The sequence below is a fragment of the Zeus faber genome (assembly GCF_960531495.2).
Source record: "Zeus faber genome assembly, chromosome: 1".
NCBI lineage: Eukaryota > Metazoa > Chordata > Actinopteri > Zeiformes > Zeidae > Zeus > Zeus faber.
In genome coordinates this window covers 39,455,670-39,482,011 of record NC_137193.1, presented here as the reverse complement: position 1 = coordinate 39,482,011, position 26,342 = coordinate 39,455,670, and the positions used below count along the sequence as shown (strand labels likewise).

General features: G+C 42.5%; 2 protein-coding genes across 3 annotated transcripts in view; one reads left to right on the top strand and one right to left on the bottom strand.

The window, feature by feature from the left end:
* ralgps2 (Ral GEF with PH domain and SH3 binding motif 2) overlaps positions 1–26,342 on the top strand; it is a gene marked incomplete at its 3' end in the record, with an annotated part of 110,117 nt that overhangs the window by 64,510 nt on the left and 19,265 nt on the right. The gene's annotated exons all lie outside the window — the stretch shown is intronic.
* Positions 688–25,104, bottom strand: angptl1a (angiopoietin-like 1a). Of its 2 annotated transcripts, XM_080017567.1 has the most exons (7): positions 24,833–25,104; positions 11,534–11,785; positions 10,754–11,374; positions 4,049–4,242; positions 2,396–2,666; positions 1,702–1,915; positions 688–1,528 (listed from the first exon to the last, which is right to left on the bottom strand). In XM_080017567.1, exons 2-6 carry the CDS (start codon positions 11,685–11,687, stop codon positions 1,728–1,730), a joined length of 1,428 nt encoding a protein of 475 aa, XP_079873693.1. In that variant the 5' UTR covers positions 11,688–11,785; positions 24,833–25,104; the 3' UTR covers positions 688–1,528; positions 1,702–1,727. The 2 variants fall into 2 exon arrangements, with proteins under 2 accessions (XP_079873693.1, XP_079873692.1); XM_080017566.1 differs by having other exon boundaries at positions 688–1,915.

Below are 26,342 nucleotides of genomic sequence, written 5' to 3'. Positions count from 1 at the left end.
AGTAGATACAACACATCCAATCATTTAGGGTTGGGAATATGGACACAATATCATTGTGACATTTCTCTTGATTTTCAGTATTTGCTTGGATTTCATCACTTTAATGAGTGTCTTTTTTTCCCCTCAATAGTATAATCCGATTTTAATTTTGAGTCCTATGATCACTGCAGTATACAATTCTTTGATTTCCAACAGAATATATAGCAATATAATATTGACTTTGGCATTGTGAAAACCATACCTGTATACCTTCAAATGTGAAATATTGCGCACCCCTTAAACCATCCACATCCTCTGGAGGAACACATATAAGTCATGTATTTTACCAAAACGTCTACCAATCCCTTTGCCAGCTTCCCTTGGTCTTGTCTTGTTAAACATCAATTCTGGTCGGTGCTGTTGAGCAGAGTAGTGTACACGTTTTTCAATTAAAATATATTGTTTTATGTATTTATTTTATGAGGGGCTGTGACATCTGATGCACTATAAAAGCAGACAGAGAATTATATCCACTTTTTAAACAAGTAACAGTATTACATTTGATATGAAATAATTGTATTTTGTTACACAATTGAATGTGTCATCTTTCAAATTAGATTCTGCTCATGTCGGAATGAAATTCCCTGTTTGAGGTTGAATTGGATCACAGGCCAGAATGAGGCTCACAGGCTTTGGTAGTTGGAAAAGAATTTAATTAGTTGGAAAGAAGCCATGTGAAAGTGCATGTCTCAGTTACATTGATTAGAACATTTTACATAGTTCAAAGAACTGCTTTACTTTTGTGTAATGCAGCCTTAAAGACAAATACAGTATATGACCATTTTACGATAACCAAAATCCTCAACGATATCCAGTCTCATATTATAATATCGCCCAGCCCTATTCTTTATCAATTTGTGTCTTGGTTTTTTTGTTATTGTTGTTGTTTGATATTTAGGGATTGTGAAAAGACCACTGATCATAACAGGGATAGATAGAATGCAGCAGTGACTATACTTAATATAAATACACTGATAAATAAACGGAAGTTGAATATGGCATAGAGACAACAGGGTGAATATTAGGCCTGAGTGGAATCATACCTCTTAAATTACCTCAAATATAGCCAACAATATTTACACACCTAAGCCAGCTCAGCTGTACCCTCAGCAGACAAGTGGATTGTTGCATTTCCTTCTCGTGACTGTGGGGAAACTCCAAACGACAAGCCCAGACCAAGGAATCAGAAAGTAGTATTTCCAGCACCAGATAGCATGTGAAGGTCTTTGGTGTCATTCTGACCGGCAACACACATTTGTTTGTCACTTGTCATCATAATACCATTAAACATCCTCTACATGATTGAGCGTCAACAAGGGAACTACCAGTTGAGTCACTTTCATTAGCTGCTCAGGAATTATGTCCTCGGGTTGATGACTATTCATTTCCCTTTATTACACATTGCGTTTCAACAATATTGGGTAGAATAGGACACCGGAGATTAATACTTGAATGTTCCAGAGATCCAGATGGTCTCTCACCGATGGGCCTGAAAGTTGGAGAACAGTTATGAGGAAAGGTAATGGTAATGTCTTCCATCCAAGCACCAGTCAAAATGGAAGCTGGCCACTACATTGTGTTCGGGAGTCCCTTTCACCTGGCCATTAAAGTACTGTACTTTTACTGCTGTCTCCTCCGGAAGGTCAGAAGCCCTAAAGTCACCTGTACCGGGGCCATCGTGCCGGGAGTCAGTCGATGGGCCGGATCATCATGCGGACAGACTTGAGCGAGTAGAAGCCCCCTCCGTACTCAGCCCAGAATATTCCATCTTGGAATTTGCTGCGGTACACCCCACCGCTGTACCACACACCATTCAGATTGGTTTGGCCGCAAGCATTGTACCACCACCCTCCCTTATGGAAGTGGGCACAGTTACCTAGAGGGAACAGAAACAAGACTTGAGTAAAAAAAAAAAACTGGGACACCTCCAGCTGTCCTCTAGCAATACCAAAACTGAATCTCAAAGCACTTCTAATGTATGAAAACGCAGATGGGCTGGAATGCATCAACTTCTAGTTTCCAAAGAAGTTGAGGGCTCGTTGGACAAATTTTGACAGAACAACCCAACCCATATTCCCCACTCCTTTCAGCCCTTGAAGGGACATCCCTATTTTGAGTCCTATGTCAAGCTTTTTCCCTTTTACCCATCTAATGGTTGTGGAAGACTAAATACTGAACAGGATAATATCATATATTATATCAAATTATCCTGTTAAGTTTTTAGTCTTCCACATCCATTAGATAGTTGTTGCCCAGCTAGAGCCCACTGCGAGTGCAAAGGTATTAAAGGACCATATATGTAAACCTAAGTTAACATGTTTCCCTTTTGAGGATTTACACTGGTACGTCTCCCTACCAGAAAAGGCGTCTTTGTCGCGGTCTAGCGTGGTGAATTGTTTGCCGTTGTGGCTGCTGAGAGAGTCGCCGGCATTGCCCTGGTAGGTACCCAGTCTTATCCGGTAGCCCTCGCTCTCTGGCTCCAGGTGGAAGCTGCTGTACTCGGCATACACCTTCTTCCCTGTCCAGTCCTCCAGCTCCACCAGCAGTTTGTAGTCGCCCTGTTTCCCCAGGTTGTAGATATTGTCCAGTCCAAGCCAGTGCTCACTGTCTATGTTCCCAAATCCTCTCTGCAAAGGGGATGAGGACACAACATATGCAGTTCATTCTTCAAGCATTATAGGAAGCATAATCAGAAAAACTACACGTGTCTGTTAAAGTGGCAATCCCTAAGATCGTCGGTGGTGGGTTGATTACACCACAACTCCCAGAATTCAAAATGGAAAATTAGTTTAAATAATGCTCAATTTAAAACATTTGTTTCCCCGACTACTTGTGGGGACACAGGACTCAAACAGAGTGAGGATAATGTGAATCTGACAGCCCATAGTGCTCCCTATCAAACAAAGCAGAATTGAATCTTTTTCCCAAAGGAACGATAATATGTGAAAGCTCTATTGTTTGCTTTCTCAGGCAGGGTGTATTGGTGACAGATGTTGCAATGGGATGAGTACTTTAGAACAGATGCAGCCCCCATTTCTCTGACTACAGTAAGTATGCAGATATTCCATGTCTACTATGTCATGTCTCACCCTTATATAAATTTGTGACACAGGAAATGTGCTGTACTGATAGTCCCAAAGTTAATGTCGAGGCCAATGATTTGTGTCAGGCTGTGTATCAGGGTCACCGTTTACTGTTCTACAAACAGCTGTGTTCCCAGGGCTCCCCCTGGCCAGCCCCGTTAGATCCTGGATCACATCTCGTTGGTGATTGCAAACACAGAGGGAAGAACAAAAAAAGAGGGTATCTACAGAAGGGAGGGAAGGGCCACCTCCTTCCTTCAGTGCCCATGGGGACTCTCTGATTGCATGTGAATGTATGCTTGAAGTCCCTGGCTGCAGCTACACAGTGCTTGTGGCTACTGAGGTACATGGCCGAGCTTTCCACAGTGACGGAGTATGTGTTTTGTTAGCAACTTCAAATTACGAGGCCGATGTCGGGCTGCTTATGCAAGAGGAGTGTGGGAGAGCTGAGGTTATTCCTTTCTGTTGTGGAAAGGTTGTTTTGACTATTTAGACACTGCCAGGATTGAAGGGTCTGAGGGGTGGATGAATGTATTTTCCAACAAGACCCTCTGAAACAGTGGTTAGAGTACCACAAATTTCCACAATTTGATGTATTTCCGAATGAAATGGAACATTTGCTCTCTCTCCCCTTTTGTGGACAACTTGTGCAGCATGATTTATATCTCAAAAAAAAGATTGTCGAAAAGGAAAAATACTATTTTTAACACAAAAACAAAATTATTTTTGTGAACTTCTAGAACAATGCCAAACTGCTAAATTAAAAACCAACTATAAAGAGGACAACAACAATGAATATTTACTTCATTAGACCGTTAGTTATATAGGCTGTGTGTTCAAACCGTCCCCCCCAGCGCTATTGACTAGTGTTTAAACTCCATATTCACCTGAACCTTTTTGAATGTTTGGGTTCGCTGTACTCTTACCTTGTAGTTTTCCCAGTTTCTGAAGAAGTTGACAGAGCCGTCTCTCCTCCTCTGCAACACGGTCCACCCTCCGTTATCCAGACCGTGTTCACACCAGGCCTGGATGAGACGCTCACTGCCGTCTGTCTGCAGCAGGTACATTCCACTGGTGCTGTGCCCCGCCTGACGCACCTGGTAGCAGTCTCTGAAAGGACCTGTAGGGCACAGGAAGAATCGTGAATGTCTTATATTAGCAACACCATGGCAACCACTGATAAACAAAGGCTATGTTCACACTGCAAGCCTTAGTGCGCTATTTTGGATTTATTGCTCAGATCCAATTTTTTTGTTTGGCTGTTCACATTGTTTTTTTAAATGTGGCCAGTATCAGATTCCGGTGTGAACGGGTCACAGTCCTGAACTGACCCTTATGTGCACAAGTAACACTGATCGCTACCTAAGAAGATGCGCACACACACAATTTTAGATCCGGTGCTATTCATTCAAATGCGGCAAGCTTGGGTGCTCCCTTGCCAGGTGGGTCTATTTATTTATATATTTTTTATTTTCCCCTCTCACATTGTATACACTGCTTAACGGTGTTGATTGGCCACGGTGCAGGTGATTGTGCCATGGTGCGGGTGGCCGCGATGCGCCTCGCTCTGCTTGCGGGGTCTGAAGTCGGGGGTGTAATTCAGAGTTTATTCTCGAAACACAGGGGTACTTTTTTTGCATGACCCTAATACTCTTTATTGTAGATTGTTGAATGTATTTATTTTCCTCTGTGCGTAACAGGGAGACACAAAGTAACCCACCCCCCAATTCCGATTTTATTCTCAAACACCAATACATTTTTATTTATTTTATATTTTTGCGCCCCCAGTTTGTGAACATTTTGTGCGCTGCTGACCGATCCGGGATAGTAAATAGGTGCCCCTGATCTAGAGTGACGAAAAAAAGTTGCATCAATTCTGATTCGACTGTTCAGACTGAGTTGCATTGCAAAAAATCTGACCTGTATCCGATGGAACGGTCTATAATTTTAGTGGTAAGTTTTGGTAGGTTTATTATAACAGTGAGAGACAGAATATCAAAAAGAAAATCCAGAAAATCACATTAAATAAAATATATAAATTATTTTTCATGTCATTGAGTGAAATAAGTATTTGATCCCCTATCAAAACATGACTTAGTACTTCGTGGAGAAACCCTTGTTGGCAAGTACAGAGGTCAGAGGTTTCTTGTAGTTAATTACCAGGTTTGCACACATCTCAGGAGGAATTTTGGACCACTCCTCTTTGCAGATCCTCTCCAAATCTTTAAGGTTTCGAGGCTGTCCCTTGGCATCTCGAAGCTTCAGCTCCCTCAACAGATTTTCTATAGGATTAAGGTCCGGAGACTGGCTAGGCCACTCCATGACCTTAATGTGCTTCTTCTTGAGCAACGCCTTTGTTGCCTTGGCTGTATGTTTTGGGTCATTGTCGTGCTGAAAGACACATGTCATTTATACAGGTAACGAGTTGAGATGAGGAGTACTTTCTTAAAGCGAGAGGACTAATCTGTTGGAGCCATAATTCTTTATGGTTGGTAGGGGATCAAATACTTATTTCACTCAATGAAATGCAAAATAATTTATATCTTTTTTTTAATGTGATTTTCTGGATTTTCTTTTTGATATTCTGTCTCTCACTGTTATAATAAACCGACCAAAAATTACCACTTAAATTATAGACCGTTCATTTCTTTGTCAGTGGGCACACTTACAAAAAATTTGTGAGAGATCAAATAATTATTTCCCCCACTGTATACACACTGTCATGAAAAAAAAATAGATCTGTTTCACATATGAGCAAACAAATCGGATTTGGTTCACTTTGGCCTGCAGTGTGAACGTAGCCAAAGTGGATCCTGAGCTTGACACTTGAAACTGATAGTGCTCAGTTGTTAGTCAAACATGTACGACAGTGACTGTGGGATCACTGCATTGCGATAGGGTAGGCCCTTGACAAACATTAAACAGCTCTGACTTTTAATATATTTGTCAAATAAAGTCATTCAGTGTAATGTTACCATTACAGTACTTTTGGGTGGATGATTACAATAAACTTTATCTAAGGCCCAGAGGTGGACGGGATGTCTCCTCTTTTAGTGTTCCTGCTGAAGGCATCATTATTCTCAAGGCTGGGATTGTGAACAGAGGACATAAAAATCCTCCACCCGTTTAGTTGATTTTAGTGGATGTAGCAGAGTGGCCAGAATTATTTTTAAGGTCCCCCTCTAGTACACACTACCAAAGGGTAAAAAACAAAAATATCAACTCTACTAATGCTGCTAATTCCTAGAGAATGTTAAGCTGGCTGTCACTGTGATATACACTGGTTTGATACTATGATAAAATTGACTTATTGTAAGTGTCTGCTAAATGATGTTATATAATCTACAGTAATCTATGGGAAAACAAAATAAACACATACATTTTGGGTACATACTTTTGCATACACACATATGCATATGTGGCATGAATATATAGATTGATCCAAAATAGAGAAGCTTATATAGTGGGCAGGGGTTGGGTCAGCAAAACGAGCACGGAATAGGGAGTCTGGTAGGGTTTGAATACCCTTATTAGGCCGGGAGGTCAGTGGTGGATTATTCCAGGTGTATCCTGAATAGATGGCTCTGAATATTGCTGTACATAAAGCCCTTATCTCCCCTCTGTGAATGAAGTGTAGTGAACCAGGATGAAACTGGCCATTGTTTGGCGGACCTTTGGGACTTGAGAAGATGGTTTTCTCAGCTTGGTGTGGGAGCACACAGGCACCCACTGTAAAGCTTATTCATATAACACTGCCCTATTACAACCAGACTTTTCTTTGTCGTAATGATACATCTTCATCAAACCGGCCTTGTGTTCTGTGTCAGACGGACACATAATACAACTTCAACAACTACAACTCCGACTTTCACACTCTTCAATTCATTTTATCCCAGCCTGTCTACACAGAGTGCTAAGATATGAAGGTCAGGAATAAATGCAGCCATCTAGGCCCTTTTGGTTTAATCCAGGACGAGCTAGACCAAGCTGTGGTTTTTGCAGTGTGTATTTACAGCAAGTAGACCTCAACAGGAGTAAACCTACCGGTGGTCAACAGAGCAGCGTTCGTCTGTGGTGTTAAATGGATTTTGTTTTTCCTTCTCTAAATGATATACAGTATGTGGAGGGTTCATTCCTAATTTGCACATACATAAATGTGAGCAAACAGCAGAGCAACACAAAATGAACAATAAAAGTAATTTGTTTTAGTGAAGCTCTATGGACTGACAGCCATCAAATAAATAATATAAACCCTGTTGTTAAGCCAAGACATTAAAAGAAGTGTCTACATGGATAGAAATAACCACCATACTTGATGCCTTCTCAATACTGTTATTTTAGTGAATGTAATAAATTTGGGGTCAGAAGGTAAAGAAAGCAAAAGCGAGACAACCCAATGTCTGAGCTTTTCCATTTCAGCATCACAAAATATTATAGAACATATTAAGACATGTTTGCAAGTGATCTCTTCTCTGCAATAGTGAAAGCATTGCTGGATGTTAAGACAGGGTTTTTTAATAATGGTAGCTATTATTATTCATTGAACTATTTTTCCAATAGTGTTAAAATGGGAAATACTGGCACATGAGCCAAGTAAATTGGATAAATGTACATTATGCAAGAGCGATACAGAGCTCTTATCATTGATAATTAATTGTGTTGATATTATCGAGACAAGACGTAGACATCTTGCCTGTCCTGTGTTCTTGCTCTCCTGATGGATAACTTCCAAATGGTCCCTATCATGCAGGCTCCAAGAAAAGGATCTATCCCAATCTTTCAGTTGTTTTTCTTAGTTACAGATAAGTAGGGGCTACCGAGATTGAAAGTATTGGCTACTTTGTTCAGGCTGTGAACCTTTCAACTTTAAGATACAATATTGTCTGTTCTTTGTTTTAAGCATGTTCATGAATGAACATTTTAATAAAGCAAAGGGAAATTGGTCAACTATGCAGGTAAGGGTCAGGAAGGATAATGGCAGGAGGAAGGAAATCGATTTGGGCTTCTGTTGTGAACCTCACTGGAGTATCCTGTATCCAGAGGACTGTTGTAGTGAATGTTTTATATAATGACCTTGTATAAATAAGTGACTTATACAGGACTAAAATTGGAGCTCTGTGGTTGGAAGACGGCTATAATATACAGCTACAGTTGAAATATCCATTAGTACAGAGTGTCTCTTGTCCTCAGTGAGTGGAGTCTCACCCATTTTCCCCCCTCCACCTCTTTTCATTCCATCTCTTCAAATGCCCTCTGGTCTTATTTTCCTTCAGAGCCTTTCTTAGCGTGGCTTCTCCATGCACCGCAATCCTTTCAGCTTGCAAGTTCAAGTAGTTTTGTCATTATGAATGTAGGAAGTGGGGCCAGGTAGGCTGAAGGAGGTTCAGGCTGCATAGTCCAAGGAGCTGTGTTTTTATTTGCATTGCTGTGGTGGGTCCTTTGGCTTGGCACAGTGCCAGAAACCTTCCCTGGACTAACCCTTTTTAACTAGATAGGACTGTGATTTTAAAATAAACTGAGGCACACTAAGTGTTTGTTACTATTCTAAATATATAGCTAAAGCTCATTATTTCAACATTATATAAATATTTCACTGTGATAAAGGCCTTTACCCCGTTCCCCTTTCTTTGTTATTTTTAGGTTTAGCAGACATTGTTTTTATGATGCAAAGCATCAGTAACATTTTATCCTATTAAATGAAATGTAAAGAGCCTTATTTCATTATTACATAATGGATAATTGCTAAGAGGTTCATGCTTTTTGATCTGTCTGGATGGCAGAGGGTCTTTTTCTTGCCAGTAGTTAATGGCACATTTTACCCAAGCATTCTGTCTGATTTAATCAGAAGTTTTAGAAGCATCTCTCTTTTTTTTTACAGTTTGCTACTCAGTTCCAACCTACACAGTGAAATGCAGACATTGTCTTGCCATTGCAATGATGTCGAACACCGGCCCACCATGTCAGTATTGAAATACACTGATCAACCACAACATTAAAACCACCTGCCTAATGTTGTGTAGGTTTCCCTTGTTCTGCCAAAACAGCTGTGACCTGCCTAAACAATGTTTATGTAGGTGGTACGTGTCAAATTAACATCCACCTGAATGTCAGGACACATTTCCCAGCAGAACATTTGCCAGAGCATCATAATGCCTGTCTATACCGGACTGCGGCTACTTAGCCACATAGGCAGCAAGCTCAATGCACTGTGTGTTCTGACACCTTTCTGTCACAGCCAGCATTAACTTTTTCAGCAATTTGGGCTACAGTAGCTCTTCTGTGGGATCGGACCAGACGGACTAGACTTCACTCCCAATGTGTATCAATGAGCTTTGGGCGCCCATGACCCTGTCCCTGGTTCACCGGTTGTCCTTCCTTGGACCATTTTTGGTAGGTACTAACCACTGCATACCGGGAACACCCCACAAGACCTGCCGTTTTGGAGATGCTCTGACCCAGTCCTCTAGCCATCACAATTTGGCTTGACCCTTGTCAAAATCACTCAGATCCTTACGCTAGCTCATTTTTCCTGCTGCCAACACGTCAACTTCAATGACTGACTGTTCACTTATTGCCTTATATATCCCACCCCTGGATAGTTGCCATTGGAAGAGAAGAGAGATTAGCAATGTTATCACTTCACCTGTCGGTGGTTTAATGTTGTGGCTGATCGGTGTATGTCTGACTTTTTATTTAACTTTTGACTGTGAGTGATGTTATGGTTTCCTCCATTCAGTCATCTGCTTTGTAATCCGTATCAGTAAACCCTCCTACAGTGTAATCACCAGCCATGATATTAGATTCCTTAAAAAAAAAAAAAAAAGTAGCATTGCAGCCTTATGGATTGGATCAATGCTGGAAAAGATCCTTCTCAGATCCTTTTCTCAAATTGTAGGTCATCTAAGACCAACTTTGGGAGAGTGTCACCCAGCTCAGAGAAGCTTGTCGGTGATGTATTGTTTCTGTCAAGCTGTAATCCACAGTAGCCCTGCTCCTAGAGATGTTTGCATGTTGTTAGCTATGCCGGTTCACACACCCGTATCCACATTATAACCCTGAAGCACAAGCTTTCTTTTAATTATACATACACACATGCGTTCAAATACCTGGGTATATAGGCAGGCATCTGAAGCAATTTTTTGTGAGTTGTGTGATTATGTCTTGTCTGTCTTTTATGGTCTGTATATACATTTTGGGTCCAACCATATATCCTCCGGTTCTGAGAAGGCTGTTTGCCTTAAGCCTCCCCATAAAACCCAAAATGACATTCACATAGGAGCAGGCTACGCTCCCATTGCCCAGTGTGGATTACATTGTCCAACTCAATCCATATGTTGACTGAAGTTTAGCCAGTACTGCTGGCCATGAAGGAATCACAGTAATGTATGATTTCACTATTCCTCTGGCATGCCAAGGATGAGCCCACTGGTTTGAAACGTTGCCAAACTAAACAATAAATGCTATTTGCAATTGTGCTCTTTTGGCGATATTGTAGAACTTTTGCCCTCAAAACTTCATTGCAAACACAATTATATTTTGATTCATAAATTACTTCCCTGCTTTCATTACCCTAATCCCTTTTGGCACAACTCTTTATTTTCCATCCCTGTTGTCCTGATATTGGTACATACCGTCTGGAGTGAGCGTTCCCTGCGGTGGAGGGGGGTTGATTCCAAACGGACCCGCTGTAGGGGTGTCCATGCGTGACCCCCGAGGAAAGGCCCGGTTGTTGTGGTCCCTCTGGATCTCGTTGGTGAAGCGATTGTTTACCGGTATGTTCTCTGGCACCACCTGAACCAATGGTGGCACCGCGGGCAGCTCACTGCGCCCCAGAGTCTTTAGGCACTGCTCTTCAAGGGCAGTTATTAGGATGGACTGGTTGTTGACCACCCCAGCCATGTTGGTGAACCGTGCCTCCAGCTCCTTGTACCTGGAGGCCAGCCGCAGCATCTCAGAGGTCACGTTGAGGACACGGTTCTCCAGCTGGGCCAGTTCCAAGGAGTTGTCCCTCTTCCTGATGATCTCATGTAGCAGCTGCATATAGAGCTGGGTTACCCTGGAGTTCATGTTCCGGCTCTCCTTCCTCAGCAACTTCATCTCGTTCACCATGTTTCCATCCACGTCCACCACCAGCTGCAGGGTCTCAATCTCGCGCCGTTGCTTGTTCAGCACATCACGCACGTCCGCGATGTCCACGCGGGTCACTCTGTCCTTGTCTGGCTGCGGGCCTGTGGCGCTGGCACAGATGGGGCCTGATCACGGAGATGGGATTGTTTACTAAAAGGCTTATATGAAGAGGATAATTCATTATTTGAAATGGATGAAGGCTAATTAAAGCTATTAAAGATATGAACAAGACTATATAGAACAGAACTTAAAATGCATTGGAAAATAAGTTTGCTGCTTATCACCTATAATCTTCTGCTCAGGCACAAGAAAGGTGTAGGAACATTTTTTGGCGGTAGGGTCTTGTGGGGCTCGTTTGGTCCTGTGGCTCCAGCAGGAGCTTTGCTCCCACAGGCAGAGGCACAGCAGGGCACACAGGCTCCACATCACCCCCCGCATGGCTGACTGGCTGGGCTGGCCGGCAGTCTGGTTGACTGGTTGGTCAGATAGATGGCTGAATGGATGAGCGGCTTTTTCCTCTGTCCCTCTGGAACTCCCTGCACACAAACAAGACACTGAAGTCTGTCTTCACTCTTAAGAGATTTCTCTTTCGTTTTCAAGCATTAAAAAATGGATTATGAATGGCAGAAGTGCCATGGGAGTTTAGTTATGTTATGAAGAGAAAATAGTTTAATCTAACATTGGAATAACTTTTTAAAGCATTTTGGTGTTTTTTCCAACCACGCTGTTTTTTTTTCTGTTTTCTTTTTGTTTTTTTGTTGTTTTTTTCTCTCCAGCCAGCAGGATCAGGTCTACTTTCTCTCTCGCTTAATTTCCTAAGATAACATCTTGTTGCTTTTATACCCTGCCAGTTTGCCCCCTCATAGGTAGATTACTTCGGGGCCTCTGGCAGTGCTTTATGATCTGTATTCATTTTCCATTTTAATCCATTTTCTATTGGATGTAGAGTATCCTATCTGTGCCATTGTGTCGAATATCACATTCTCTGCCTCAAATGAGGCAGAGTGTCTTATCAAACCCCTTCTCCTCCTTCCGTACCAGCTCTTTGTGAGCTGATCTCGCTAATCTGTGCAGTTGGTTTTGCATAGCGGTCATATGCCAACCTCCAACGCTGTCCCCACACTTCACTGTTGGTGGCTATGTAGCCTCTTGTCAGACACATTTAGACTACGTTCACACTTCAAGCCTTAATGCTCAATTCAGATTAATTGCTCAGATCCGATTTTTTTTGTTTGGCTTTTCACATTACTTTTTAAATGTGGCCAATATCGATTCCAGTGCGAATGGAATGCGAATTCCCGGTCCTGAACTGAACGCATGGGCAGCAGTAACAAAAACATCACACGTAGCATGCTGATGCTAAGGAAGTAAACATGGCAGGCAAAAGCGCCCGGTGGTTGTTGGGCGGCGTGGGACTGTGCACCTCGGCTCAGCCTCGCGGATTAAATCTTTAAATCCAGTCTGGGGCACAGTGCTTTTTTTGTTTAGTTCAATAAGTTTATTTAGTAAAATAAAAACACAATGTGTGCAAATTGGGCCCTGATCGCTCCCTCAGAGGACACACACACACACACACACACACACACACACACACACACACACACACACACACACACACACACACACACACACACACACACACACACAGACCAGCCAACCTGCACCCATTTTGTGTACCAACCATGCAATTTTTGGTCAAAATACGCAAGTACGAAATTATTGTAATTGAATCAGTCAATACAAAACAATACTGTAAATCTATTGGGTATTAAAAGTGCATTCCTCGGATTGGACCAGATGCTATGACCTGTGGTTCTGTAAGCCTTCTCCTCTCACTTACTCAACACTGACGCACTGAGTGCAGTGGTACTTTATTATCCACCGAGGCGTAATGCTGCATTGCTGAGGTAAAATGGGAAGTGGGGGAGTAATAAGCACAAAAATGTGACCGTAATGTTAACATATAAATTGGAGATGCACTGATCTGCCGGTGACAGGAATCAGCCGGCCTTCAGCTTGAACGGCCATAACTGGTGACCGGTCGATCAGTGTAGGATATTTTTTCAGATTCTGTGCCGTTCACATTTATACGCCCGATACATGTACTTTAATACGCCCGCTACATGTACTCGTAAAAATGCTCAGATACTCAAACCTGATGCCAATGTAATTTAACATAGTTGACCCTCAAAAAGAGAATGAAAGAAAGAAAATGTCGGTCCTTTTGGAGGTGCTTCAAGGTAAACAGAGAAGATTAAATCGATTATTTATTTTTATCGCCATCACTGCGGAGCTCCGCTCATGATGAAAGGTGGGACTCTTTTGTTGTGACTCGGTACTTGACGAGTCACTCAGTACTACGTGTCGTTACATTTTATTCAGTTGGTTTCATGCACGGTGAGGAAAGGAGGACTTCCAGTGAATGAGAGAGAAGAGAGAAGAGTCCGGCATTTTTTATTATTATTATTAAAATCAATTTGTAATGATTGCATTTAATTTTGGAATTGCAATAGAAACATGTATTTGCACTTACAAGTGGAAGTGGCTGTCGTTTGAAGTTTGAACTGGACATTTCCATGTTAGTTATATGATGTGTCCTCCTAAAACTCGAGAGTTACAGGTTGCATTACACTGAAACTTGGTGACTCAGTTACCATTCCATGTTCTATTATTGTTCCATGGTGAATAATGAACAATCACAAACACAATAGTTCCATAGTGAATAATGAACAATAGCAAACACAGTAGTTCCATAGTGGATAATGAACAATAATAAACACGCAGTGCCAAAATCAGCAATCTTGCTTGTGGTAACTGAAAATTGCAGCGGTAGTCTGTATGTTCAGCTGTCCTATGGTGTGAGCAGATCACATGATGTATTTGGCATTGACGTACAGCAGGTATACCAGAATTGACAGGTCAGAAAATAAATCAGAAATCTGAATTGGCCAAGAAAATTGCAATCGGTACATCTCTAGTCAGTAAACATGTTCGGTAACTTTATGAGATGATGCATTTCAAGGGGTTTATCGTAATGAGTTAAAATAGTATATATATGTAGCCATAGTACCTCGCATACGATGTGATGAGATGAGCCTCGTGTCGAGAGGGCTACGGTGTGAATAACTGATGGAGTCATTTAGCTGCAGTAACTCAAACACCACGGAGACTCCCTGTTACACTATTGTGGTAATAAAAATATTTCCCCAAGGTTGGCAGGTCTGCACACACACACACACACACACACACACACACACACACACACACACACACACACACACACACCATTTTTGATCTGGTGCTATTCATAAAACGCACCTAGCTTGGGTGCCCCCTCATTGTGTCGGCCTATTTATCTATCTTTTATTTATTTTCCCTCCCCGCGCTGTATACGCTGCTTAACGGTGGTGATCGGCCGCGGTGCCGGTGGGGGTGCCGTGGTGCGGGTGGCCATGGTGCATCTCGCTCTGCTTGCCGGTCCTGAAGTCAGGGGTGGAATTGAGAGTTTATTCTCGAAACACTGGGGTGCTTTTTTTTGCGTGCCCCTAATACTCTTTTATTGTAGATTGTTTAATGTATTTATTTTCCTCCATCCGTAACGGGGAGACACTCAGTAAATTTGGGACACTTTTGCCTGCAGTGTGAACGTAGCCTTAGTAAACGCACAGTCCACTGCACCGCAGGCCTGTGACCCACATACATGGAGATATTGACATTTTGAAGGGAAATTCCAGTCTGGGTCTCTGGCTCTAAGACTGTTACTTACTTGCAGATTAAATTTTCCTCTGTCTGTGTAGTGAGTCCACAGATAGAGGCCTAAACTCCACACTATATTAGCCAGTCCTCGAGCTGCACGATTATTGCTAAAATGATAATCACGATTATTGTAGTCAATATTGTTATCACGATTATTCATCCATTTTCGGGAACAGAATTATTTTATTGCACTTTGTAAATCAACAGAAAACTGCCTTCACAATAATAATGTATTTTATAAACCTATGCTCGTTTCCAGAGCCATTTCTCCAAAGGAAACAATAAAAAACAGTGTGTTTTTATTGTTTTAGATCTATTTACTTTTTCCTAATTGAACCAAATAAAAAAGCCCTGTGTGTCCCCTGTCCGCCGAGCTTGTGTGTGTGCGCACGCTCCACGAGCCTGCAGCGGGCTCCCGCTGGCGCACATATTATTTACTTTGCCACATGGAAAATTGTGATCAGATGCAAAACAAGAGCAAATTGCACTCAGCTGCAAAACTTCACGGCCGTGTTTGCGCTGGCATATCATTTGCGCTTTTTCTTTTGTGGATCAGACGCTGAGACAGCGCAGATAGGGGGCGCAATGGGAAAAAACAATTTTCCCTGGCCGTGATCAATTAATTGTGGAGGCCAATATGCACATTGCGATTAATATATGATTAATTGTGCAGCCCCAGTCACTCCCATAGTCAGTAACTGAGTGATGGGAGACGTATACATGATTAATACTCATACTCTCACAACTTATAGCGACTGCTTCTTAAACAATATTAGTCGACTAATCAGACCCAAAAGGTTGTATTGTGTTAGTTATACTTTGTTAAATGAGTTTAATGTGGCTTTGTGGTGGAATTTCACCTTTTCAAAAGATTTTATTTGAATACACAAAAACAGAAATCATATAAACTAAAGAACAGCAGTTTGCTATCTTAGGAATTTGTTGTGCTTTCAAGCCTCTGTCTGATTCCGGCTGATTACAGGTATGTTTCTTATCAACAGACACACACACACACACACACACACACACACACACACACACACACATATAGCTATGCACAAATACAGCGGTCTGTGTGGGAATGTTTTCTGAGGCTAACACCTTCTATAATGTCTTCCCAATTCCGCTCCTTCATTCCTTTAGCCTTTCCTCATTAGTCCCTACCTCCTCTACCTCCTCTCATATGACATAATTTGTGGTTCCTCAGGAATGCTGGCTCTTCTGTCACATCAAAAGTAGAGAAGGGACATTGTTCATGTTAATAGTACACATCGTGTGTGTATGTCAGTCTGTGCAAGTGTCAAATTGTATGATTCAGTAGCTGTGCACATGGACCTTCGAGACATTCTTCATGTGTGTGTTTGCGTCCGAGAGCGACAGTGTAGCCAGGCAGTGTATCCTTGCTGAACTCGGTGAGGGCTGCTAATAGCTTTAACAGCAGCCTCCCAGCGCTGTGGATCCTCAGTTCTAGGACTGACTCTCAATGTAGCTGTGAGTTCCACAGATGATCCTTCAGCACATTTTACCTCTAGTCCTTCTCAGAGATCCACCTCCCCTCCATCAGAAGTTCAAAGCCCAGGACAGGACACCTCACTCTTTTAACTGTCACTTCATTCCATTGCCTATCTATCTCACTTAAATTTACATTTAGTATTTAGTCTTTTATCCAACATGCATTTTTCACAAATAGTCAAAGTGATTATACTTCATTCAGTTTGTTCCATCAATAGGGTTATGGTAAGGGTACTTTCTTCAGTTGGAACACATTTTTATAATTTTTTTTCAAGTAAATAACAACACAAACAGACAACTTGAGGTTTAGAAATGTTGGATCAGAGGAAATAAACTAAGATTAGGAAGAGGTGGGGGAAAGGGAGGTTGAAGGTCCTCATGAGGTTGAGAGGTCATCAGTAGAGCAGTCTAGGTGGATCATGAACAGATGGCTCCTTCGTCTCCTGACTAAGATACTGCAGGTAACGATTCTCCAATCCTTTCCTAGTGGCATTCCTTGCTCGCTCTTGTGTTTATGCCTCGTTTTTTTGTTGCCATCTCCATCTCAGTCTGTCAATCATCTCTTGTCTCCCCTGTCCCCCTGGTGCTCTGCTGTCTACAGAGCGTGGGGGCCTGGGTCTCCACCCAAACCAATGGCTGATGAAAAACATTCCAGGATTCTTGGAAATGTCAGTGTGTTTTTCAAGGCAGAGTTTTTGCACCATGAGCAAAGCAGGTCGAATAACTTATTTTCTTTCTAACTCAGCAGCTCCAAATCGACAAACACGATTTTCAGGGAGGCGGTCGTGTTTCTGAAAACAGCCCGCTTATCTCAGAGTGAGTCAGTGTCTATGTGCCTGTGCATGATAGCAAGTCTGGAGCTGAATGTGTTTGAGCATCCATCCGCCTGCACACTACACATGCGTCTCTTCTCGTGGAAGGTGTTTTGCCTGCGATGCATTCAGGAGGCACTGCAGAGCATTGTGTTAATTCTGTGTTAACATTAGGCCCAGCTGACCGCATCGGTCAGAACAGTAGCTCCGACCCGTGTGCCAGGACTACAGATAGCACAAAGAGCAAGCGATAAAGAGAAAGTGACAGGTAGAAAGGCTGATATGAGCAGCACAGAGCTGGATGATGGCAAAAAGAGAAGGGAGTTTACGAGAGTCAAGAGAGAGGAAAAAGCAAGGGAGAAAGTGGGTCACTTCCCGCAAAACTCTTCCTGGCTCAGTGGTATGGACATATTTTAGCATATGAGAACAGAGACGCTCCCTGAGTTGGAACATTTCCACTCCCTTAATCGCTCTCTGTGGATCTTCTCTCTGAGCTATTTGTCTGTTTTTTATTTTTATTTTCTCTGTACATAGTGTAATCTGCCTCTCCTTCTCATTCTTTTTTTTTTTCCACGCCCTCTCTTTACCTCTGCTTCATCTCTCATGCTTTCATCCCACGAGGAAGAGAAAAATACACTGGAGTACAAACCTAGTCAGGCAGGACTGTTTCTCCCCTCCCCTTTTAATTCAAATAATAAATGGGATGTTGGCTCCGGCTCGTCGCTGTCAAACGACTCGTGTATACCGGAACAGATGTGACCCCGTGGCCAAGTAGAGTTAGAGGAGGGATTGTGTTGAATAACAGACTGGCGGCGGTTCTCTGTCCCTACCCTAGCCTGCCTTACATGATGGAAACGGCATTCGTTTCATAAGTCTTTCAAAGTGCACTACTGAGCAATCACCTCACTGACTGTTATTAATAGTCAAGAGACTTATAAATGTGTCCCTTTATCTCCTTACCTCACCAATCATCTTCCACTCTCACTCTCTTGCACTTATAATTACTGTGCTTATACAGTGTGTTGTTTTTCAGAATAGTCTAACTAAACGTGGAGGATTTTATTTAATTTTTTTCATTTTCCCCCCTTATATTCTAATCCCACCTTGAGCCATGCAGCATTTCTCATTCACTGCATTTTACTTTAAATATCCCATCATAGCAGCTCTTTCATCCTCTTAAGACAAATGGAGATCTCCTTCAAAGGTACCACACCTCCATGGAAATACAAGCTGTTGGATGAGTCTCTCAGCACATTAGGAAGTTTCAGGCTCTCCTGTTTGCAAGAGAACACATCCTAGAGTTTTTACCACGCTCCCCTCTGGTGGGTGCTTGGACAGGAGAACTCACTCCTTTCTAAGGCACATGTAGATTTCAAATATAATGTACACACAGAACAGTACACATCCTGCAGAGTTTCCCGCAGAAAGGTTGTTAGGTTAGAGAGATGCTGAGTGTCCCCGTTACGCACGGTGCTTTTTCTTTTTTATTTTCCTTCAATAAGGAAATTTAGTGAAATAAAATACATCTAAAATAAAATCGAATCCAATTATTTCGTTTTTTTTATGAATGAACCCCATTTGTCCTTTATTACTTTTCATATACTTTTCACACGTTACATGTCAACAACTAACAGTTTGTATGAACCCAACGTTATCTGTTGTGAAAAATTTTATCCGATATTGACCCACTCTTTTATCTGATTAGCTAAGTGACAATAAGGTCATTGATGAGCGTCGCTGAAAGAGAGAGATGAGCTACAATGAAATAAGATTTTACCCATTTTAAATATTAAAAAATAAATAAATAAATAGAAAATCAATATGTGGCATTTAATGTTGATATTTCGATTAAAAAATAATAATAAATAAATAAATAACAGATGCTTAGGCCCGGTGGGGGTCAACTTAAATGTAACTCCTCAACTTGTAACAAATTTGGGAAAACCCTGTACTTGGCTGTCACTGCCTTTGTTCATTCTGAATATTGGCTCATCTGTACAAAACACAGCTATGTTTTCATAAATGGTTTAGCTTGCATGAACAAGTGTAGTTTACCAAACTTCGAATGCTTTACTGGAAGACAGTGTTGAGCTGAAAATGCACTGTATGGCTTCTCTCCCTTTGCTCTTTGGGTTATCAAGTTACAGGTCACATTTTGTACATGAATGGGGAGGAACAGAGTATCTGCGGGTAGACTGTAGGCAGGAAATGAGTGGTAAAATAACTCATCAACAAATGGACAGCAATAGAAGTGTTAAGGTTGAGGGTAGACACAGGGTTGAATCAGTTAAACTTGTTTTAACATAGTATTGAGAGTCTACGACTTACACAAAACTGTGTGGCTTTTCACGATGTAGTTAATTGGCTTTTCACGATGTAGTTAATATCAATAATTTATTAACAGAAGACTTGTCGCTGAGCACACGAGTCAATGTCTGTTACAAGGCCAAGAATATCCGTCTTCTGATGGAGCATCCCATCTCAATGCTCTCTTGCAGTTGGTCCCAAGCAATGATTCAACAGTTCTGACGTGTCAGTCTCCAGCCTGATGGATCGCCGTGCTGCAAGCACCGAGGAGAAGTCTGGCTGAAATATATTTATATTCGCAGAGCCAATGTATTTCCCAGCCCCTCGGCCTTCAACCTCCCATCTGGCCCTCAGACTTTCCCACAGCCAGGCCAAAATGCCCCAATACACACAACACATCCATCATTGGTCAGGAGACTGAGGCAAGAGGAGAGTTGTCAATAAGGAGAATAAAGAGGAGAGAAGGGGAGGACTTTGATCAGGAGAAGAGAAACATGGCCCGCAGTAATAAAGGTGGAGCTAAACCAGTTGTACTATTGGTTAACAGCTGCTAACTGAGGCTCTCTCTTGGTTGGCATCAACGGACAGCTCAGTTGCCCCAGGCAACCAGATTTGGCCCATTGTCAATCATCTTGTGCGGGCTCGTTGCCCCTTTCTCAACCACTTGTCATATGAGAAAAATAGGTGGTATACCTCCATATGTTTAGAGACTGCCACCAAGGAAAGTTGGAAGGAGACGATAAGTTTGTCATTAGACAAGGGTCGAGAGAGAGAGGGGTGTAGACCATGCAAAAGACTAAGCACAACCTTGTGTTGAGTCTGTGTAATTTCCAGCCCCATCGTCGAATGAATACCGCACCAGAGATTAATAGAGTGAGATTGAGATAAAATATGCAGAGGGGAAATTCGATTTTCTAACCCTTCATGAAGTGCGACAGACCAACACACTTTCTCTAATTGGGACTGGAGCCGTCAAGATTAAAGAACAAAGTAGCGCCAAGCGCCAGGAAGAAAGCGTCGCTGTCTTGGAAGACATGGGCCTGTGGTCGGAGCGTAACTGACCAAATATATAATAAATAATATAATAATAAACTCAAGAGCATCCTATGACCCGCTTTCCCAGCTACCAAGTTAAGCTCTTCCAGGATGTGGAATAGCGGGAAAGGAGCACCCCCAAAAAAACCTATGGCCCCCCATCTGTTTTGCTTCTGGTGCAGTGAAACTCTAAACATGTGAGCTGATGTGGCAGGTCAGAGGTCTGCGTGTGGGGGTTTTCCAGGAGTACCTAGGATTAGGGTGCAACCCCACCCAAAGCCTCCAGCGCGCACACACACACACACACACACACACACACACACACACACACACACACACACACACTCACTCCTGCAATCAATCGGCCTTTGTGGAAGGGGGCGCTCTTAGGGGGCTTCCTCTTTTCACACACATGCGCAAACACCGGCAGCGAGTGAGTGTGGCACATTGCCGTTATTCCATTCAGGGTATCCTTAGTGCATGTGGTTCATGCAGCGCCACCCCCATTTCTCAGTCACACACACTCAAGATAAGGACTCAACTCACATTCACCCTCTTCCATCACAACCCACCCATCCACCACCCCATCCCAGAACAGAACAATCACTCAGTCCATGAATCACCCTCCACACACCCTCCTCCACGACATGCTTCCAACACACATGCACCCACTCATATAAAACACAGACACTTCAGTCATCCTTTATGCTCTGTGTATTTATACAGGGTGTCCCTCTGCTTCTCCCATATCCGGTTGACCCACTATGAGTTGTTTTTTTTTGTTTTTTATATATATATATATATATATATATATATATATATATATAATTTTTTTTTTTTTTTTTTTTTTTTTTTTTTTTTTTTATACCTGTCTGTATCTTTTGTTCTGTGTTATGACAAGTACTCTTCCAGCTCAGATTTTGGTCCATTTGGGTTCCAGGGGACATTCTGGGCTGGTTTTAAGGGCTGATTTCATCCCATAACACTGTTTTCTCATGAATGACTAGATTGGACCGTCTCCAGCCTGATGGATTGCTGAAGCAGGGTTGCATGACCACGCCAATCGGCTCCGATTTCTTAACTGTTCAGTTATGGGTTTCTGTTTAAAGTGAAACTTTGAACTTTAATTTGGAAGCTTGGAACTCCATTAGTTTATTTTGGTGAAGGGGAGAAAGGAGATCCTGGAGTTGTTTCAGTGTTTATTATGGAGCCTGAGTGCATTTAGACCTGCAGCTGTTCCTGCTCTGAAATGTTTTTGTTTTCTGCTCCAAATCACACCTTTACTCCATCCTTTATCCCCGACTGCACGTGTTTTATATTAACCAGGGCAAAAAGACAGAACACTCGCTCATTCTCTCTCTCTCTCTCACACACACACAATCTAGACTGACTCTAGTTCATTATGTTCCTTTACTCTTCCTCTCCTGTCTTCCCCCACACCCTCTCCTCTGTCTGACCTGTTTATCCTCACACTGACCTGTCCATTCAACTGTGTCCAACTTCTCATTAGTGGAAACTCTTAACCCAGCCTCACAGTATGCACCGTAAGCACAAGTCTTTTTTTAAATATTGTAATAATAATCTCCCCCTCGTCCTTTCCACTCAGTGTTGTAGATTCTGTTTAACTTTTTGTCTTGTTTTCGCTCCCTTTTTGCGAGAGCTATAAGCAGAGCTGTGGTTTTTATCCTCCTCTGACTTTAGAGATGTAATGTTTCTGTGTGTGTGCATGTCCCCCACTGTGACTGCGGTCATGTTCAAAAACCTCATACATTAAGCAACTTGTTCAGCTTCTGTCTTAAGACTTCTCTGTTGTCGGGCATGTCTGTATGTGAAGACTGCGAGGCGGGCAAAGGGGAAGGATTTAGCATCAAAATAATCACTGAAGTGTCAAGTTGTGTCAAGTTCAAAATATCTGGTGGTATATTTGAAATATGATCAGATATTTAAAGTCCCACCTGATGTCCATCACATTGAACTGAGTGGTAATTTGGGGAAAAGTATGATATGAGACCAAAACAATAGAACGGCCTCAAAAATTCCTGACCTCATACTGTCAGAAATGTTAATATCTTATAATATTGAATACTGGTTAATTTAATACTTTATTTCTGTATTAGAATGAATGGTAGACAGATGGTACACTAAAATGTTGGGAGCATTTGTCATTATGTTAAACAGTCAATATATTGAGTGACGTACCGTGAGCCATCTCATCAATACCTTATTGAATCGATATTGAACCAAATCGGGACCCTTTGTATTGAAATGGAATCGTGACATCCTTCCCAATACCCAGCCCAAGTCTGTGTCTCCTTATCGGGATGTCGGTCCTGGGAATTCCTTCCAAGCCCCGTGTGACAGCAGGAAGGACACACTCTGGTTAAAATTCTAAGATATCATTGACCAACCATTCAGGACTCAGGTTGGCCGATCCTTGCTGAAGTAGCTGAGTTCCTGCACAGCCCAGGATAAGATACGATAACACCTTATTAATCCCTGGGGGGAAATTCTAGTAATGTTATGTCCTGGAGGCTAGTGATGAGCAAGTGATGGTGATAACTTTCTTAAGGGAAGACATCAAATCTTTGAACAGATGCAGAGTGTTACCTGTTAACAAGCAGCGTATTTGATTGTGATTCATCCTCCGAGTTAATGGATATTAACAAACTGTTTAAAACTTGCTCCCCGTTTCCACACACGTGAGTTTCAGGTGAACCTGAAGGGCCGGGCCATACAATTCGAGCACGGAATGTTCCGGGTAATTCTCAGAAAGCAGCTCTGCATTTGTCTACTCTTGGATGAGTTATTGTGGCATTTAAATTGATGATTTAGCTCCCTGGGAAAAGCAAAGCAGCCTCGCAAAATATTATGGCAGCCGTTCGCTGCACCGTTGTTTTGTTTATGAGGGTATGTGTGTCTCAGGGGTCTCTGTCCTCTTACCCTACAAACTGTGTTCACAGATGTGGCCTCATGGCAAACAGAATGTTTTTTTTTTTTCCCAGGTTCCCCAACAGAACAGCATGCAAATTAAACTGCTTGAACCTAATTGCGAGTGGTGATATGAAAGCTTGGCAGCAATATTGAAATGTTCAGAGCATGTACTATCGGGCATGGTTGCGAGTGGCGGCGGTGTGTTTACTCCAAGAGGATGTTTTTTGAGGAGAATGATCCGGTTTATTTTTGACCGGGGGGGTTTGTGTCTGCATTCAGAGGAGCACACCGCCACCTCCAAGACTCTCCACGGCCTCATTAAGAGTTCGATGTGATATGTGTGGTTGCATAAGGTGAATTCACCCTTAGACCTTGCAGACCTCTGCAGCGTCCAAACTCGGCAGGCTGCATCAGGAAACCTTAAGCCAAGGAAAATAAACAGTGCTGGCTCCCCATCGCAAATCTCCCCATCTGATCTCATCCATCTCCCTCAAGTGTTTTGCGAGAACGTTCTGCTGTTTCCCTAGTTTCTTTTTTTCTTCCCCCTTCTACTATTCCTCTTTTCTGTTTTCCTTCTGAAACTTTTCCTTTTCCCCTCCTCTTTGTTTAGAAATGACAGCGAACTAGGTATTTCTGCTTGCTAAAAACGACATTAACATCTTTTAATAATCTTGGATTATTATGATGAGCCTGCAAGTGATCAGCCTACTAGTTCAGAATACATTTAAAATATTTGAGATAATACTTTTGGAATACTTTCTTCCCTCCCATTTAAAAGATTATGCCTACAGTAGGTATGTTCTAGTTGGTATGCGTATCACATAATGTCCATAGCTTTATGGCTGTGATCACCCGGGGTGCGAAGACTGTTGTGCTCGGTCACACATGCATATTTGGGCATCGGTCTGTACGTGTATATTGCAAATTTGATCAGCGTAAGGTGTACGACACGCTTTGCAGTTTTTCTCAGTTAACCATCCCAGTGCTCACGCTAAATGGTTCGGGCAGCAGCCAAAGTCTGCAGTCACGAAACGTCCTAACCCCTCCGCCAGGGCTCTCACAGCTGCTCTGAACACACACACACACACACACACACACACACACACACACACACACACACACACACACACTCCTACCCACAATCCAAACATTCTTTGTTTCACAGACACAAACATACTGAGAATACATTTGAGATGGAGAACAAAAGCTGTGGTGCATGGAGCTGCTTACCTTTGTCCCTTCCGGAGGTCCGACTGTGTCTTCTGCAGTTACTCTTCGAAATTGTATTGATGGTTCACTGAGTCACAGTGGTCAGGACTCATTTTTCTCTCTGTCTCAACTATCGCTTCCTCTGTTCCCCTCACTCTTTCCGTTCTGGGGCTAAGAGCAGCCCGGAGCTTGTCCTCCACTCCCCAGTCTTAAGCCAGCACTGGAGGCCCACTGCCAGATGATGTGCTCCTCTTTGTGGGGCTCAGCAGGGTTTGGGAAGGGGCATGGCCTGACAAACAGGCCACTCCAACAGACTGAGCTCTAACGACTGGTTACTTGAGTTTTTCACAAAGGATGGGGAGATGAGCAGGAGGGAGGGAGGGGAGGAGAAGTGCAATGAGGGTGTGGGAGTCTGAGGTTGCGCTTTTTTTTTTTTTTTGTCTCTGACTCCTCGTTTTGGAGCTGCCCAACCTACCTCTGATGTAAGTCTTAATGGTGGGAGCCACAGGACCGCCCCCTTAAGTTTCCCATCTCTGAGAAAGCTTCTGTGATTCTAATAAAAGCAGAAAAAGACATTAGTTATAGGAAACGCCGCTTCCCTTATTTCTGTCTTTGGGTTTCCTATGACCCCCTCATTCCTTTTCCTAACTTTGATGAAAGCTCCTAAAACAGTATTCACCCACGCACCACGTCCTTCGCCCTTCCCCCCCTGTCCTGCCTTCCTCCACTCTCTCGGTAACGGGGAAGACTGATTGTAATGCCGCTGGAGTCCCCGAAATGCTTCCTGTACACTTTGAGCCGGATACGCGAGGGCAGGGAGCGACTGCGCAGATAAAGCTGATTTGTGAGTACAATAAGCAGGAGAAAATTTTGCCCCAGGTGTAGTCTGAGCTGGTCTATTTCTGCTGATGCCCCCATGTCGTTAAGTTTAACATCAGGAGGCGTGTGAAGAGTTTTTCAGGGCCAAATAAATAAAAGGGCCAATAATTTTTACTGGCGGAGAACAAAGGTCTCTACAAATTGTTTGAGCTATAGGCCTGGGTTGTATATCATATTTAAAGCATAGTTCTGTTTTTGCAATATCAGATAAATCTGCAAAAAGTATCACAGAAAGTAGCGGGATCATAAAGTATAGACAGAAAATTTGATGGAAACTGACTTTTTTGGCATGTTTATTAAGGTGTAATTTGTATGAACAGATTCATCCTTTCAATCCTTGATACGTAGGCACATCACCCAGCTCATCAAGAAGAGACTGACATCAAAAAGACTTCCCCAAAAAGAATAATTTCCCTTCTTATTTTCTCATCTGATCTTAAGACTCTTTATCCATGTGCTCAAGTAAACACACAGTATAAGCACATGTAAGGCTTTGTGTGTGTGTGTGTGTGTGTGTGTGTGTGTGTGTGTGTGTGTGTGTGTGTGTGTGTGTGTGTGTGTGTGTGTGTGTGTGTGTGTGTGTGTGTGTGTGTGTGTGTGTGTGTGTGTGTGTGTGTGTGTGTGTGTTCTGGCTAGAGTCTTGCATGACTAA